This window comes from Phytophthora cinnamomi, assembly GCF_018691715.1.
Source record: "Phytophthora cinnamomi strain GKB4 chromosome Unknown Contig41, whole genome shotgun sequence".
In the NCBI taxonomy this organism is placed as follows: domain Eukaryota; phylum Oomycota; class Peronosporomycetes; order Peronosporales; family Peronosporaceae; genus Phytophthora; species Phytophthora cinnamomi.
In genome coordinates, this window is record NW_027150974.1 from 306,276 (window position 1) to 322,314 (window position 16,039).

General features: G+C 52.3%; 4 protein-coding genes across 4 annotated transcripts; 3 read left to right on the forward strand and 1 right to left on the reverse strand.

Moving 5' to 3' along the window:
- Window positions 1–5,714: 5,714 nt before the first annotated feature.
- IUM83_17453 (uncharacterized protein) lies at window positions 5,715–7,124 on the forward strand (the record flags this gene model as incomplete). The annotated part of the gene is made up of 1 exon (XM_067942401.1): window positions 5,715–7,124. One exon carries the CDS (start codon window positions 5,715–5,717, stop codon window positions 7,122–7,124), a length of 1,410 nt encoding a protein of 469 aa, XP_067791154.1.
- A 4,752-nt stretch (window positions 7,125–11,876) lies between these two features.
- On the forward strand, window positions 11,877–13,611 carry IUM83_17454 (Metal Ion (Mn2 -iron) Transporter (Nramp) Family; the record flags this gene model as incomplete). The annotated part of the gene is made up of 2 exons (XM_067942402.1): window positions 11,877–12,052; window positions 12,126–13,611. 2 exons carry the CDS (start codon window positions 11,877–11,879, stop codon window positions 13,609–13,611), a joined length of 1,662 nt encoding a protein of 553 aa, XP_067791155.1.
- A 177-nt stretch (window positions 13,612–13,788) lies between these two features.
- Window positions 13,789–14,211, reverse strand: IUM83_17455 (Transcription elongation factor A protein 1; the record flags this gene model as incomplete). The annotated part of the gene is made up of 1 exon (XM_067942403.1): window positions 13,789–14,211. One exon carries the CDS (start codon window positions 14,209–14,211, stop codon window positions 13,789–13,791), a length of 423 nt encoding a protein of 140 aa, XP_067791187.1.
- A 350-nt stretch (window positions 14,212–14,561) lies between these two features.
- Window positions 14,562–15,724, forward strand: IUM83_17456 (3-isopropylmalate dehydrogenase; the record flags this gene model as incomplete). Its single annotated transcript, XM_067942404.1, has 2 exons — window positions 14,562–15,107; window positions 15,185–15,724. The coding sequence occupies 2 exons, from the start codon at window positions 14,562–14,564 to the stop codon at window positions 15,722–15,724; spliced, it is 1,086 nt and encodes a 361-aa protein (XP_067791140.1).
- Window positions 15,725–16,039: the final 315 nt, after the last annotated feature.

The window sequence follows — 16,039 nt, forward strand, 5'->3', positions numbered from 1 at the left end:
CTCAGCCTTTTCTGAGTCGTGTGGATTGACAACAAACACAGCTTCGATATCCTTCTTTTTGCGGAGTTCCTTCAGAAATTGCTTCGTTGTGATCAGTTTCGTTTCACCGAACGCACCCTTGTGACCATGCCGACGGTAGTAATGGAAGATTTCGCGGTTCTGGTTTGCGTTCTTGAAACGACGGCCTCCGATCATACGCGTTCGAGGTCTGTTAGGTACCACCAATTGAAGAGCCTGGGGTTCCTCAGTCCTTGTACGCGGGCGCAATAGTAAACGTTCCCAATCGATGTCCGGGTTATTCTCCCGAAGCCACTTCATTCCGAGGAGCACATCCTTATCCTCCGGGACAGGCATGACCGTAAACGTTTCACACGTCACCGGGAAATCCGGAATCTGCAACATCATTTCGACGGTACGTCTTGGTCTTTGCACTGTTTGGTTGTATCCTAGACGAACTGTCATCATGTCGTCAGGATGCTCCTTGATGTCCAGCTGAAGTCGTACAGCTAGATCTTCAGTGACACTGTTGAGGCTGCTTCCATTGTCGACGAATATTGAGACGTCAGTCGCTGCCTCCCTCCTGATTGTAGGCTAAAGCTTTCACTTCCAAAATGGCGTAGAATGATCCGCCAACATAGTGATTGCTTTCCTTGGTGGACTTGCATTGCGGCTTGATATGACCGACTTGTCCACAATTATGACAAGTGGCTGACTTTCGCCAATCCTCTTTTGGTCCACTCTTCGGTGACAGCTTTCGCTCCAGCGGCTTGCTTGTATTGTTAGTCGCTGGTTTCACAGATGATGCCGCTTTCGAAGAAGGCTGGTGATTCGCCGTGGTCTTTGCCGAGAGTCCTCCATAGTGAGCAAACTCGAAATTCGTTGCAATCTCAATTACTTCATGCAAGAATCTTGGACTGAGCTCCTTCACCTTTTTCGCTGTCTCCGGCCGAAGTCCGTTCTGAAAGTAGAACCGCTTCTCCATCTCCGAAATCTCCAACTCGGATTGAGACATCAGATCCTGAAACGATGACACATATTCATGGATGGTCCCGTGTTGTTTCAGCTGAAACAATCGCTCACGTAGATTGTATTCAAAGTCTTTGGGACGAAAGCGTTCACGTAGCTTCGCCTTAAACAATTGCCATGTTTTGGGAACTCCTGCCGCTTCACAATCTGACGAAAAAGCGCGATACCAGTTTAGCACAGATTTACCTAAACTGCTGGATATCATGGTCACAAAATCGGACGTATCGGCCTCCATCAATCCGCGCTTGTTAGCGTAATATTCCTCCATGGCAAAGATCCATAGTTCCAAATCTTCACCGAACTTCCTTCATACATGGGAGGATCCTTCTTCCGTCTTTCACCTTGTGATGCGAGCAAGTGTTCAAAACGGTTATTGGCTTGCTGCATTTGCATCTGATACATTTGCTGTTGTTGCGTTAACCAGATCATTAACTGTTGCATTGACATTGCGTCAGGTGCAACGTTTGCCGTTCCGGCGGGTGGGACTTCATGGTGAGCTTCCTGCGGCGTTGCCGCCTCCGTTTGAGCCGTCCGTGGCACTTGGCGTTGCCGCGGGTTAGGCGATTCACTCTCAGCTGCCCTACTCCTTGTCATAGTCATTAGGGGTAGGACAGATGGACTTTTCGGTGAGTGATCCGTAAAATACGGCGAAATAAAACGGAAAAGGAATTAAAAGCTCAAAAAGTGTTTTACAACTTAGTGTTGCTGCGGTTTCTGGCGAATAAGGCTGTTAAGCTTCGCAGCAAGGTTGTCTTGGCACTCCAAAAGGTTCAGAAACGCCAGGTTAAGTTGGCGATCAACCTGGGCCTCGATGCTCTCGTCCTTGATCCAGAAAGTCTCTTTGCTAAACTTGCCCAAAACCCGCTTAGCCGTTTTGACCTGGCAGAGGAGATCCACTTGAAGTTTAGCGAAACTCTCCGCCTCGGCTGGCGAGAAGAAAAGGCTGGTGTCAATCGCCGTAACAGGTGGAGGAGCAGGAGTGGGCGTCGATGATACTTTGACGTCACTCGCTTTCTGATGCTTCCTCTTACTGCTTTGGTTGTGACCCTTCTTGTAGCGGGCCATAGACCGACTCCAAAGATCGAAAAAGAGGCAAGGGACTACCACCGGGTAACCAAGGACCGTTATACTTCTACAAAGTTCCGCTTTCGCAGACACAATGCAGGCGCCCTGGTGCTAAACCGGCTTCTAGTGAAAGCCCAGCACACAGCGAAGGTTAGGTACAATCCGATCTAGGCGGAGGCAAAGCCCCTACGTGGTATTTCCACCGGCCACACGGAGTGATAATGTACCCACTTCTTCGAAGTGTGCTCCTCAAAAGCTGCACGTTCGCAACCTAGAGCTTCCCCACGATGTGGCTGGCTCCAATAGTCACAGGTAAAACTCGCTTCCCACAATGTGGCCACGAGTAAACCTTTCTTGAACTTGAACCGAAGCTTGACACGGCAAGTGCTACTATGTCACACAAACCGATACGAAGACCCGAAGCTTGAGGGCGCAGTGGCGGGCGCCCGTCGAACACTTGAGAGGAAGATTGGAAATTGAAAAGTGATTGATTGAATCGTTAGTTTGGCGTCGGCTCATTGCTGCCGCACAACCAGTAGTTCTTGGCGACCTGGACACGCAAACAAGTATCCAGGTCCCATCCTAAAGTCTATCAATCTCAGATCCTAATTCTATCCTGATCTACCAATGAGAATCTACTAATCCAAAACGTAGCTTGATCCAAATATGCGACTCGCGTCCCATAATCAAAAGTTCGGCTCGAAAACTTGATTCTTGCACATCTCAAGGATTTTTAGCCAATGAGGTCGCATGAAACTCCATGTTTATGCGTCCCATAATCATGATTATTCTTGATATTGACCAGTAGGATAGCATGTAACGAATATAAACCATGCAATGTTTTATTACGCTGTACAGCGTAAACAGAAAGGTATGCATTAGCAATTGACGTGGGAGTCCTCTGCCATCTCATTGGCAGACGGACATCCACGTCACACAAAATGTGACTCATATACCTTGTATACATATAAACAGCGGTTATACAAAAACTAAGTAAAATATTTGGTAGCAACAAAGCTTGCATCAAATAAATGGCAAGGCTCAAATAGGGAGGATCATATAAACAGGTTTGACTGTACCGTAAGTTGGAAGCGCAATGGGTACACAAGTTTGAATGTTCATCCTACGACAGTTCTCACACCGCAAAACGCACATGTGGGCAACTTTCAGGGGAAATGCGTACATGTACAGGCGATTTCCAGTGTACCCAAGTCTCGTCTGAAGCGCACAAAGTAAACTGTACGAGAACACAATGGCGGATTTTATTGTTGACCTGGGCGTCGACTGAAAATATGCCGGGTTGCTGGGAGTGAAACACTCAGACGTATAGGTACACGGAGGTCCTATCTCGGACGGATACCAATGCTGGCAAGCGTCGATTAGAGAACTTTCACTTTGGATTTTGCAACGCAAGCCCCACTCAAGTACCCCCACATCCGTAGCCTCAGCAAGTCAGTAAGATGGACGACGTGATCATGGAGACCGTCGAGCCGGAGCTTCCCCGTGACGATACTACCGGGGTCGCCACCAAACCGTGAAGTGTTGTCAAATTTCTCCCAGAACGAATCAGGCAGGTGCCCGAATGCGACGTCTTCTGCCAGACCCTCCTCGCGCTACTCAACGCTGCCCACGATGCCGTTCTTGCCCACGACGACCACTGGCGCGTTGTATTCGGCAACCTCATCAAACGCTTTACTCAGAAAACTGGGCCACAAAGCTCTGCTGGAACGTCTCGCGGGCGGTGAGACGGTCGCCTACACGTCCCGCGAATTCAATGCAAGGGTGGACGACATCTACGTGGGTGTTGGCCTGGACATCCCAAGAAAACCATGGGAAACAGATTGGGAGCGAGGATGCGGCTGCATGTACCAAGCTCACAAGCCGAGGGAACTGGTTAGCGGTTCTGCTCCCCGCATGCTGATCAGCGAGCTAGGAGGCGTCGACGAAGTCATGACGGCGATGCTGGAAATGTGCACGCGGCTGAATGGTGACACCGCCGGAAAACTCGATGGCCTGAAGCGAGAGACACTAGAGCGACTTCGGGTTTCGCTGGCCCTTGAGACTCGTGTCATTAAGGCTTCAGAAACGGTGGCTATGCGAAGCAGCAGCCATCGAGTATTCTGTCGATCTTCAAGTGGTTCATCCCCAAGCGAGACGTGACGATAGTGGGCGATGAAATAAGCTCCGGGACTTGCGGCGCTGTGAATCGCGCCACCGCGACGGCTCTGTGCAGACCGTCACTGTGAAGACGCTCTATGAGCGTCATAGGACATGTATGAGGAGCGAAGAGCGCACGAGCTCCGAGATCTCGCTCCTGAAGCAGCTGCAGTTCTGGTTTGATCTCCCCAGACACTCGAATATTGTGCAGCTCTACGGCAGGGTGCCATCTTGCAAAGAAACCGTTCTTCGTGTGCGAAGAAGCTCATGGGTCCTTGGGGGTTACCGGTATCCCCCTCCCCAGTTTGTACTGCGTCTGCAATAAGGGGTGGTATTGAGTTTCGTGCGTTACAGTAGCTACCTATTAATAGCGCGAGCACATTCGCTGGCACTATGGGCAGTTGCCCACTGTAACACTGGTTGTACAGTTGCCCGCAAACACAGTAAACGCGAAAGTTTTCATACAAAAAGAAAGTCGGACGCCAACAAATTCAAGAGAATCGTGGATATCGAGACCAAGTCTACCATCGTGGTAACCTGTCGACAGGTCTACAGCAGCCAAATGCATGTACCGCACCGCATCCTCGTTCAGAAGGCGTGCAATGGACAACCGTAGGTACAGTATTCCGGTACATGTACCCACGGCTCATGTCGTAAGCTCGCCGAGAATCTATGTAGGATGCATGTACGACAGCCAGAGCCATTGGTACAGTCTCCATTTTCCGTGGTAATGCGCCGTACGTACCAGTACAGTAGGTACATGTACCGGCACAGACAACGACGGATAAAACTGAACGGCATCCTCCATAGTAATCTGACCAGAAATTTCTGTCGGGATTGATAGAGAATGTGCATGCCAATCACATAAAATACACTTCAAGGAGCATAACACACACTAATAACTAAAGAAAGTAACCAAAAGAATATGAAATACAAAAACCAAGTGTAGTGATTGGAGCTGATTGGCTCCCAGAATTATTCACTGTAAAGTGTGTAAGGTTTCCTGCTGGCTTTCACACGATCAGCATGTGGCTAGCCAGCCACAGCTGATCATTGTTATTATCTCGGCTGTTTGCAGGCCTTGGCGGTTTGGGGAATCTCAAATAAAAAAAGGGAGAATATCGCTCCATAGCAGGAAAGAATCATGAATTAGGTACTGTACCAGTATGCTTTAGCAAACATGTCGTGCTTTCAAACAATCTGGGCGCGATCCCAGCAAGTTGCAGTCTTCGCCTTCCACAGCAATTGTACGTAGCCTCTCAAACTGGAAGTTCGGCTTGATCCCAAAGAGCCCGTGTGCAATGTTCTGCAGCGCGGGAGCCTATCCTATCCGACGAGTAAAATATTCAGAAACAACATTCGGCTTGGAATCTCGAGATGTGTAGCCGCTAGAGGCGGAGCTGATTCCATTCAGCCCCACTTTGTAATTTGCGCCGCGCCGAATAACCCGACGACAAGCAAGGAGAATGCGTCTGAGCCACGTTGTTTTGGCAACTTCGGTTGCTCTGCTTTCGAGCAGTGACGCTTTCGTCACTGCCAACGATGCCGTAGCCACGACTGCTAACGTGGCGGACGGAGCTCGCGTGCTGAGTGTGAGCGAGACGGACGATCCCTCTGTCGCGACCAAAGCGACGAAGGGAAAGAAGACGGTCTCCACTTGGGACGAAAGTGCGTCGATGGATCAGCAACAGCAGCAGGTGGAGATTGGGTCCGACTCGGGAAGCAGCGACTACGTTGCCACGAAGGCCCCGGTAAAGAAGACCCATAAGAAGCAGCCCGTTGTCGACTCTGGATCGAGTGCTGATGACTATTCGGCGACGAAGGCCCCGGTGGCAAAGAAGACGAAGAAGCCCGTCCTCCCCTCTGGATCAATCGGTGACGAAAGTGGCTCGAGTGCCGAGGCTAGTGGTTCGAGCGCCGAGGCCAGTGAATCGAGCGGTGACGACAGCGACTTGGACGACTTGCTGTCCATGAGCGGTAGCGACTTCAGTGACAGTGGCTTCGATGACTTGTTGTCCATGAGCGGTAGCGGATATGACGATCTGACGTCTTCGATTGGCAGCGGCTTAGATGACTTGAGCGGCAGCGGAGGATTCGGCGACTTGTTCTCCATGACCAGCAGCGAGTGGGACGACCTGCTGAAGTCCCTGGGGGGTAGCGACTTGGACGACTCGCTGTCAACGAGCGGCAGCACGGACTCGCTTTCGGAATCGGGCAGCGACGCTGCGACCAAGGCCCCTAAGAAGACGAAGAAGAAGACACCGGTCGCCTCGGAATCGGGCAGCGACGCTGCGACCAAGGCCCCTAAGAAGACGAAGAAGAAGACACCGGTCGCCTCCGGATCGAGTGCCTCGACGTCAGAGTCCACCTCTGCGTCCGAGTCCGGATCGAGTACCTCAACGTCCGAGTCCACCTCTGCCTCCGAGTCCGAATCAAGTGCCTCGACGTCCGAGTCCGCCTCGGGATCTAGTGAATTTGACTTGAGCGAGCTGCTGAAATATTTCGACAGTTCTACGTCCGAGTCCACCTCTGCGTCCGAGTCCACTTCCGAGTCCACCTCTGCGTCCAAGTCCGCCTCCGTGTCGACGCAAGGCGGCAATGACTACTTGGACGGTTTAATGTCGACTACCGGCAGCGACCTGCTGTCCCCGAGTCTGCCTAAGTCAACCAAGGGTGACAGCGTTGCTCCTTCGACCACTGCTCCTGACACTTCTTCGGACACTTCTTCGGACACTTCTACGGACGCTCCTTCGACGACGAGTAAAAGCAGTTCTAATTGCGAAAGCACTGGCTGGTTCGGCGGCATCAGATCGTGGTGGAAGAAGCACGTCACCAAGTCGTGTCCTTCTTCGCGCAGACTGCGACTGATGGAGTAAAAAGGGTTTGTTATATTAGTCTGAATAATACGATCGGGCTAATGCGTTCAAGAATAAGATGATCTTCCTTGAAAACACACGTTATACAAACGCCTTTGTTGCAAGAAGGCTCGCATTGATCAAAATATTAGACCAACAGCCTTATGCGGCACAAACTTGATTTCGCGTAACGAGCAGCTACACATCCATAAGTGGCACCCAATCGAGACGCTGTTTCATTTAACCTTGTCACGTAATGAACTGGCTACATCTTTCAGAAGGCTACCAGTATATTATCTTCCCTTTGTGCCGAAGTACTATCTAGTGGCATCTGAACGCTTTATCACATCGCTAGCGCCTGCTCGCGTTTTGTGTCCTCTTCACGTTGAAAGTAAAACGAGAAGACAGTTCCATGCAGTAAGCAAGTGCTATTCGTGCTCATCGTTCTCGTTGCCACTGAGGATAACTGCTTTTGCAGTCTCTTCAGGATGTCCGCACTAAGATCGAAATCATTCCACACGCCCTCCAGCATGCACGCAATTTTATTCATCATTTCTTGTTTGTAGTATCACGTCCTCTTTGGATGATGATCAGAATCTCGAAGGCAGATACAATTTTTGTTGTTTGAATATATTCAGTAAAGCATAATTTGTTGGACAGTTTATTCAGGACTTGGTGTCATTGTACCCCAACATTTGTAGTGACAGGGGAGTAATGATAGAAATCGCAGCACTATTATCGGTTGCCCCAATTCAGAATCACTACTCGCGTGGCTAAGGATGTTGGACAAGGAAGGTGGTTGGTTGAGAAATAGAAGTGGAGGGCCAATCAGAGAATATAGAGATTTTTTTTATCACTTAGAGAACTGTTATAGTGAAATTCATATATAGTCCCTTGCCATAGTCAGATAGGGAACGCGTGGTCAGTTAGAGAGGACTCATGTAGGTGTACAGTTCAGCTCTGCGTTTTGAAAGGAAGATACACTCACATTTCTCGTGATCGTAACACGTAACACGTAACTCGACTTAGCACAAGGTTCTCTCCATCATTAGCTTCGTGAAATATTGTGAAATGTTACCCCAGCAACTTCAACGGGTTAACATGATGGGATTGACAAGATCTGACTGACTCCGTGGCTTTCGTGGAAGAATTCTATGCCGTCAAATGCCACAAGTGATGTCTCAACGCAGCGGCGTCGGAAAGGAAACCCTCAAATGTTACCAGCCATGTTTCAGTGGAAGTAGTAGCGTCGGACGGCAAGCGCGAGCATGATAAAACTAAGCAAGCAGCTCATGTAGAGCTGCTTAAAAGGCGCGAGCCCTTTACATGCGCGATTACCGCGCCAGCCACAAGCGGAGAGTGACTATCGCGAAATACGAGAAAACCGTAACGCATTGCGTTATATACATTACTGGTTTCGTAATTTATTACGGAGCACGTAATTTATAATTTCGTGATAATTCGCGACACGTCTCCGTCTGTGTCTGGGTCTCGGAATAAACGAAATTGCAATTCCCCAACGCTCAATTGGAAATATCCACTGTATCGGCATGCAAACAAGTGTCATGGAGATGCTGTACAGTTGCCCGCGCCGGATGCGGCGCTCCGCCATCCCCTGCGCAGCCCGCCACTGTGAATACCGCTGGCGACGGAGGAGATTCCGCCCGCGAAGAAGCTCCGGATGAGACGATGCGCGCTCCTCCCGTGCCCCCCGAGTACGTGCCACAAGCGCTGCAGCGTAGTCGCTTTTGTCTTCCATGGCAACCACGCGATTATCTGCCTCTCCGAATTGATGCCTATCTCGGAATAAAATCCTCAATCAATTCCCACCCCCTTCGAGGTGGGCTTGTCTGGGGATAAACAGCCAGCCAATCAGAATCGTTTATTTTATTCCGAGATCCAGACACAGACGAAGAAACCAGAGCCTTACGGGACGACTGCCGGGACGACTGCCGGGACGACTTCAAGGTGAAGTTTACGGGACGACTGCCGGGACGGCTTCAAGGTGAAGTTTACGGGACGACCCGTCAACTATTAATAACAATTGCGTTCAACAACGAGTGGCCATGAAGTGAGGCAGCTGGTCTAGAGTACAAGAGTACGGACTTAAGTCACAATACCACTTTTCATTTTGCCCTTTTCAAAATCAAGCTTCCCCTACGTTACAAAAGCAGTCTTCAATCAGAAAATCGATGGTCGAAAAGTTGTTGAGGACAGCCATGACTGGCTTGGGATGTGTGGAATTCTCAAATGAAGCACAACCAACCTTTACAATGGGATCATTTCAACCGAACTGCCCTGCGTCCATAAGTCCAAGCAACTTGCCCGCAACAAAAAGCCTTTCAAAATTATGATTGTATGTTCACTGGCGTATCGAGAGCCACCACCACGAGCAATCGTGTTTGCAGCAGACATTTAAGTCCATGGTACTAAAAGGTAAGGTTTTCATTTACAGTGGGGTTCCCGTAGCCTCGGCTAGTGACAGCATTGACGAAGCAGACAGAGGTCAGTCACTGCAATTTTTAATTGTATCAAACACATGCACCTCAAACGACGAACGTGTGTGTGTGTGTGTGTGTCTGTCTGTGTGGTTGATTCTTCACGTCTGTAGCGCCTTTCGTACAAATCGACTAAATTGACGTACATCGTTGTCATTTAGGTGATATCAAACGACTACTAAAGGTCGGACCTTCAGCTCTCCTATGATTATCTGTTGTGTGGCTTTAGTCTTTGCTCTCTGCTACGTGGTGATGCGACTCTCATGCGGGTCCGTAGATAGCTGCACCACCGCCTTCCAGAGGGGAAAGCTGCGTTGGTGCATGGTGCTACAGACTGGATGCTGATGGACGTGAGTGCGGTTCTTGTTCTCGTGTTTCGATGCTGGCGAGCAGCTCCCATATAGTCCAGCTTATCTGTCGCGGGCCTTTAGTAGATGCGGGACACTTCATCTTTTGCTTGTTGTTGTAGCGATAGCTCTCCATCTAAATATTATTAGGCGTTGTGATTGTTCTCAGTGGCCAAGAGCGTGAGAATGAGATGGGTAACAATTAATACCTGTTATTTCCGATTCTATCCGTTATTAAAATCAATATAAAACACATTCAGTTGTATCTTCCACACATCGTTCCCTTCTAAATCCGGATATATCGGGAGTCTCGTTCTGACGCTCTAGCCTGTATAATTTATCTACAATTGCAAATACTCAGGTAGCATGTCCACGCAGCAACATATAAAGCTCACTTTGACAGGGCAAACACTATACCCATGCCAGATACAACACTTCTTAACACAGGTGTTCCCAGCTAAGTCGCAGTCGACCTAGTCCATTCTTGTGTTAATTAGCCAAAAGTTTCGCTGGGCAGACTGATTGATTATCTATGCTTTTGACACGCACGCCGCGCACTCAAGCAATCGAGTGCTCGATCCCAGTAAACTACTGTACATGGGTGCAAGTATGTTCCGTCAGCATTCACACTCTTTGCTATTTGCACGACACCGATTAACCCGACGACACCGTACACGAAGCAAGGAAAATGTGTCTGAACCGCGTCGTATTGACTTGCTCTGCTTTCAAGCTCTGATGGCCTCGCCGCCGTCAACGACACCATCGTCACGAGTGCGAACATAGCAAACTCGGAAAGCACTCACAAATTGGTCGTGAGCGAGCCAGAAACGAAGGATGCCATCGTCGCGACCAAAGCGACGAATGGAAAGAAGAAGGTGTCCACTTGGGATGAGAGTGAGTCGATTGGTCAAGAGCAGCAGCAGCAGCAGCAGCAACAACAACAACAACAACAAGAACAGCAGGAAAACAGCGCTTATCGCACCACAAAGTCTCCAGCAAAGAAGATGAAGAAGCAGCCAGTGCTCGCGCATGGATCAAGCGATTCTGACAGCGGATCAAGCAGTGGTGATCTCTCATTCGAAGAGTTCATTCATACTTTTCCATGTATACGAAGGACAAAGCAGCCAGCGATACGGACAGCGGAAGCGGATCCGGAAGTGGTGATATCAATGAGTTCATTGATACGTGTATCGGATATATGACGGACAAATCAGTCAGCACTGAGAGCGGAAGCACCAATACCAGAGGGTCAAGCAGCGACGGCAATGGATTGAAAGAGTTCCTTTTTTTTTTTTCAAGCGTGTGAAGGGCAAGGTAGCCAACGATGCTGACAGCGATGCGAGCGGATCGACTTAGTAACGGCATCTCATTCGAAAAGTCGTCGATGAGTATGAGGGTCTGATGGTCGAAACTGGCAGCCGTATTGACGAAGTGCTGATTATGGGCCGTAGCAGCTCCGGCATGAGGTTGCGGGCGGGCAGTAGATTCGAAGATACCTTCTCAGTGAAGTGGACGACCTGATGAAGGTTTTGGGTGACGCTGTGCCCGAACCGTTGCGGAAGCGCGGTACGATGACTTGTCTACGAGCGACAGCGAGTCGGGCAGTGAGAGCGAAGAAGAAGAATCATCTTCGCGCAGACTCCGACTAAAACATTCTGCAGGCCCATACTTACTGTCGAGCTGGTGCATTCAAGAATAAAGAGAATCGTCCTTGAAATCACATTTAACGCTGTTCCGAGTTCTCGCGATTCGTTAGCTTCGCGCGATGATTTCGCAGCTGCAACAGACGACGTCAACGTGTAACATCCGCGTCTGGATTGGTCGAAATAGCCCCCGTTGCAACCAATCCCCAGGACCGACGCGAAATAACCGACACCTTCGTGTCACTGCGTGGGAGGGGAGAGCTGGAGCTGCAGACGCACGCAGCCATGGGGACGTCGGCCGGGACCTCGGGGATGCCGAAGACGAGGGCGTCGGAGCTGGATCTGCTGCTGGGCGACGAGGTGGAGGACGTGGCCAGCTACGACGCGGTGGACAAGGCGCTCGCGCTGTCGGTTGGGGAGGTACAGGCCCCCGACGAGGAGCCCACGCAGCACGGATTCAGGTGCGCTGCGCAACGAGTAGCTGGTGCCGTGACTGCTCACTGTCACTCATGATTGGTATCTTATCTACTGCAGCTGGCGGACGTTGTGGGCGTACGCGGGACCGGGGTGGCTCATGAGCATCGCGTACGTGGACCCAGGGAATCTGGAGAGCGACCTTCAGGCCGGTGCTTATGCTGGCTACCAGCTCACCTGGGTGCTGTTCGGGGCAACGGCCATGGGCTTCTTCTTGCAAGTACTGGCTGCAAGACTGGGCGTTGCCACGGGGAAAAACCTGGCGGAAATGTGCACGGCGGTGTACCCTCGGTGGGCATCGCTGACGCTGTGGATCATGACGGAGATCGCCATTGTCGCGAGTGACGTCCAGGAAGTGCTGGGCTCGTCCATCGCGTTTCAAGTTTTGTTTGGGTTCCCGTTGTGGATTGGATGTCTGATCACGGGCTTTGACACGTTCACGTTCTTGCTGCTGCATCGCTACGGTATTCGGAAGCTGGAGGCGTTCTTCGTGTCACTGATCGTGGTGATGCTGGTTTGCTTCTGTGCCAACCTGGTCCGCGGAGACGTAGCATCCGAAGATGTGGTGAGAGGTTTCGTGCCTCGTGTTGACCGCTACGCTGTGACGCAAGCCGTCGGTATCCTTGGCGCAGTGATCATGCCACACAACATCTTCTTGCACTCGGCGCTGGTACAGACTCGACAAGTGAACCGGCACGATGGACGCAAGGTGCACGAGGCGAACAAGTACTTCGCGATCGAGTCGGGCCTTGCTCTGTTCGTGTCGTTCCTGATTAATTTAGCGGTGCTGGCGGTGTTTGCGAAGGGGTTCTTCTCGTCGGACTGCACTACATCCTACAGCGCAAACGGAGTCAACACTGCCTGCGTGCCTGGAGCAATTGCCAGCGGTGATACGTACGGTTACTGCCAGCTTGCAGGTGGTGGTGAAGGAATGTGCCAGGAGATCGGCTTATCCCAGGCTGGCGTGGCTCTCAGTGGCATGCTAGGACAGTACGCCGACACTGTTTGGGCCATCGGCTTGTTGGCGGCAGGGCAGAGCTCTACGATGACGGGAACGTACGCTGGCCAATTTGTTATGGAGGGCTTCCTGCAGCTCCACCTTTCGCCGTGGAAGCGCGTGGCTCTCACGCGATGCGTGTCACTCGTTCCTGCGATGACCGTGGCCATCCTCAGCCAGCAAAACCCCGCGGACAGTGACCACATGGACGAGCTGCTCAATGTGCTGCAGTCTATCCAGCTGCCGTTCGCTCTGCTGCCTGTGCTGATCTTCACCAGCTCGCCCTCCATCATGGGCGACTTCGCGAACAACCGAGCTACCGTCGTAACTGGTTGGATGCTGGGCGGGCTGGTCTGCGTCATCAACCTGTACCTGATCTTCACGAACCTGGAAGGCCTCGCTCTCGGCGCCGTCGGACTCGTCGCGTTGGGAGGCACCTGCTGCCTCTACTTCGGCTTCTTGGCCTACCTGGCTCGCGCCGACATGACCCTGTCCGTTCAGCGCGCTCGCACCGCCTCCAGCTCTCGACGTATATCGCAGGGTGTCTAACCATCACATCAAGAAAAAAACTTCAACAACCTCCACAAACCAAAAAAATAAGCTAGAGAAATATACAGCAGTTTCTGCTCCTCCACGCCTCCTTCTCAACAGGCTGCTACAGGATATAGAGTAGTGTTTTTCAATAATAAAAATGGTATAGTGGAAGAGCTGCTGGCCAGTGCAGCTTCACTCGGCGAAGTTGCGTCCGTAGGTCTCGACCCGCCTGGCTCGGCGTCGCATGGCCTTCTTGGCCCGCGTCTTCCAGACCTTGAGCAGCTTCTGGGCCCTCTCCTGCACCTCGGGCGCCTCTGTGCGCCTCGAGAGCCGCGTGAGCGCCACGCCGACGCGCGTCTTCTCCAGCATCTCGAGCGACACGAACAGCTGCTCCAGCGCCTCGAGCACGCTCAGCATGTTGGCGGGCGTCTTGGCGTCGTCCAGCTCCTCCTTGAGGTACTGCACGCGCTCCTCGGACACGACCTTGTCGCCGTGGTGGATCGTCGTCTGCCGCCGCCGCTTCCTTTGCTGCTGCTGCGACGCCGAGGGCGGCGCGTCCGCCAGCGAGGCCGCCAACGCCGCCGCCGCGTCCCCTCGCAGCACGAAGCGCTCCATACGAGTGTGGAAGCCCGAATAGAGCGCGGCACACTATTCATAGCCATTTATTTTTTTTTAACAACATTGCGTTGTAGAATTGCAATGAAATGAAATGCGCGTGGGGAGGTAAGGAAAAGCAATACAAATCATATTTGTCGCAATTATTTGGAAATAATCACTCGACTCTGGATCGATTCTGATCTGAAACAGATCTAAATGCTAAACTGTTTGCGCATTCGGTGGAATTTTGAGCCAATCACAGGCGGCGGTGGAGGAGGACGTGCGTGGCTTACCCTGCGCGAGGTTCAACGTCGTCATTATCCAATTGGCCCCGCGGAGCTCAAACCCCCAGACAGACCGACGCGAAGATGAGCGGCAAGACGTACAAGATCGCGGTGCTGCCCGGCGACGGCATCGGCCCCGAGGTGTGCGACCAGGCCGTGCAGGTGCTGCAGACGGTGGGCGAGCTGTTCCAGCACCAGTTCGCCTTCACCACGGCGCTGTGCGGCGGCGCGGCCTTCGAGCAGCACCAGACGCACCTGCCGCAGGCCACCGTGGACACGGTGGCGGCCTCGGACGCCGTGCTCTTCGGCTCGGTGGGCGGCCCCACGGACGCGCAGGAGGACCCCAAGTGGAAGGACGCGGAGAAGAACTGCCTGCTGGGCCTGCGCAAGAACTTCCAGCTGGCCGTCAACATCCGCCCCGCCAAGATCTACTCCATGTTGCCGGACCTGTCGCCGCTCAAGCCCAGCATCATCGCCAACGGCGTGGACATGGTCATCGTGCGCGAGCTCGTGTCGGGCATCTACTTCGGCGAGCACGCCACCAACGGCGACACGGCCACGGACGTCATGAAGTACACGGAGGCCGAGATCGCCAAGCCCATGAGGTTTGCCTTCGAGACGGCCATGAACGTACGTTCCCGGTCGTGTACAATGAGTGTGGAGGAGGTGCTGACCTGAGTTTGCTGTTGTTGTTGTGAACTTTGCAGCGCTCCAAGCGCCTGACGGTCGTGGACAAGGCCAACGTGCTGGACTGCAGCCGCCTGTGGCGCAAGGTCGCCAAGGACGTGGCCAAGGACTACCCGGAGGTGCAGTTCGACTTCATGTACATCGACAACGCCGTGATGCAGCTCATTCGCAACCCGTCGCAGTTCGACGTGATCGTCACGGGCAACATGTTCGGCGACATCCTGTCGGACGCCGCCTCGGTGCTGCCGGGATCGCTGGGCCTCATGCCCTCGGCCAGCCTTGGCGACAAGGTGCACCTGTTCGAGCCCATCGGCGGGTCGGCGCCGGACATCGCGGGCAAGGACTTCGCCAACCCGATCGCGCAGATCCTGTCGGCCGCGCTGCTGCTGCGCTACTCGTTCCAGATGGAGGCTGAGGCTCAGCTGATTGAGAAGGCTGTGGAGCAGGTGCTGCTGGACGGCGTCCGCACGGGCGACCTGACCAAGGACCAGTCCGCTGTGGTGGGCACGAAGGCGATGGGCGCCGCCATTATTGCCAAGATCAAGGCGCTGCACCAGTAAGCAGCACACGCTGTTCCACGACACGAGTATAGTAGCGTGCTGGTGGATTGATAGATTGTCGTCACGGAGCTTAAACGGTTTGTAGACAGACACATAGGTTTTACTGTATTTCTTGGTTCATATTGCTCTAATTGGGGTTGCAGTCTTTGAAACTAGGCGAGTAACTTGGCCACAGTGCCAGACTGTTGTCGAAGTCGGCGTTTCTCGCTTGACTTCTGGCTAGTATTGGAGTTACCGAACGTACGCTTGAACCACCTTGTGAATCGCTGCAATAGGCCATTGTTGTAGTACTTCGTCACGGTTACGGACTTGCCG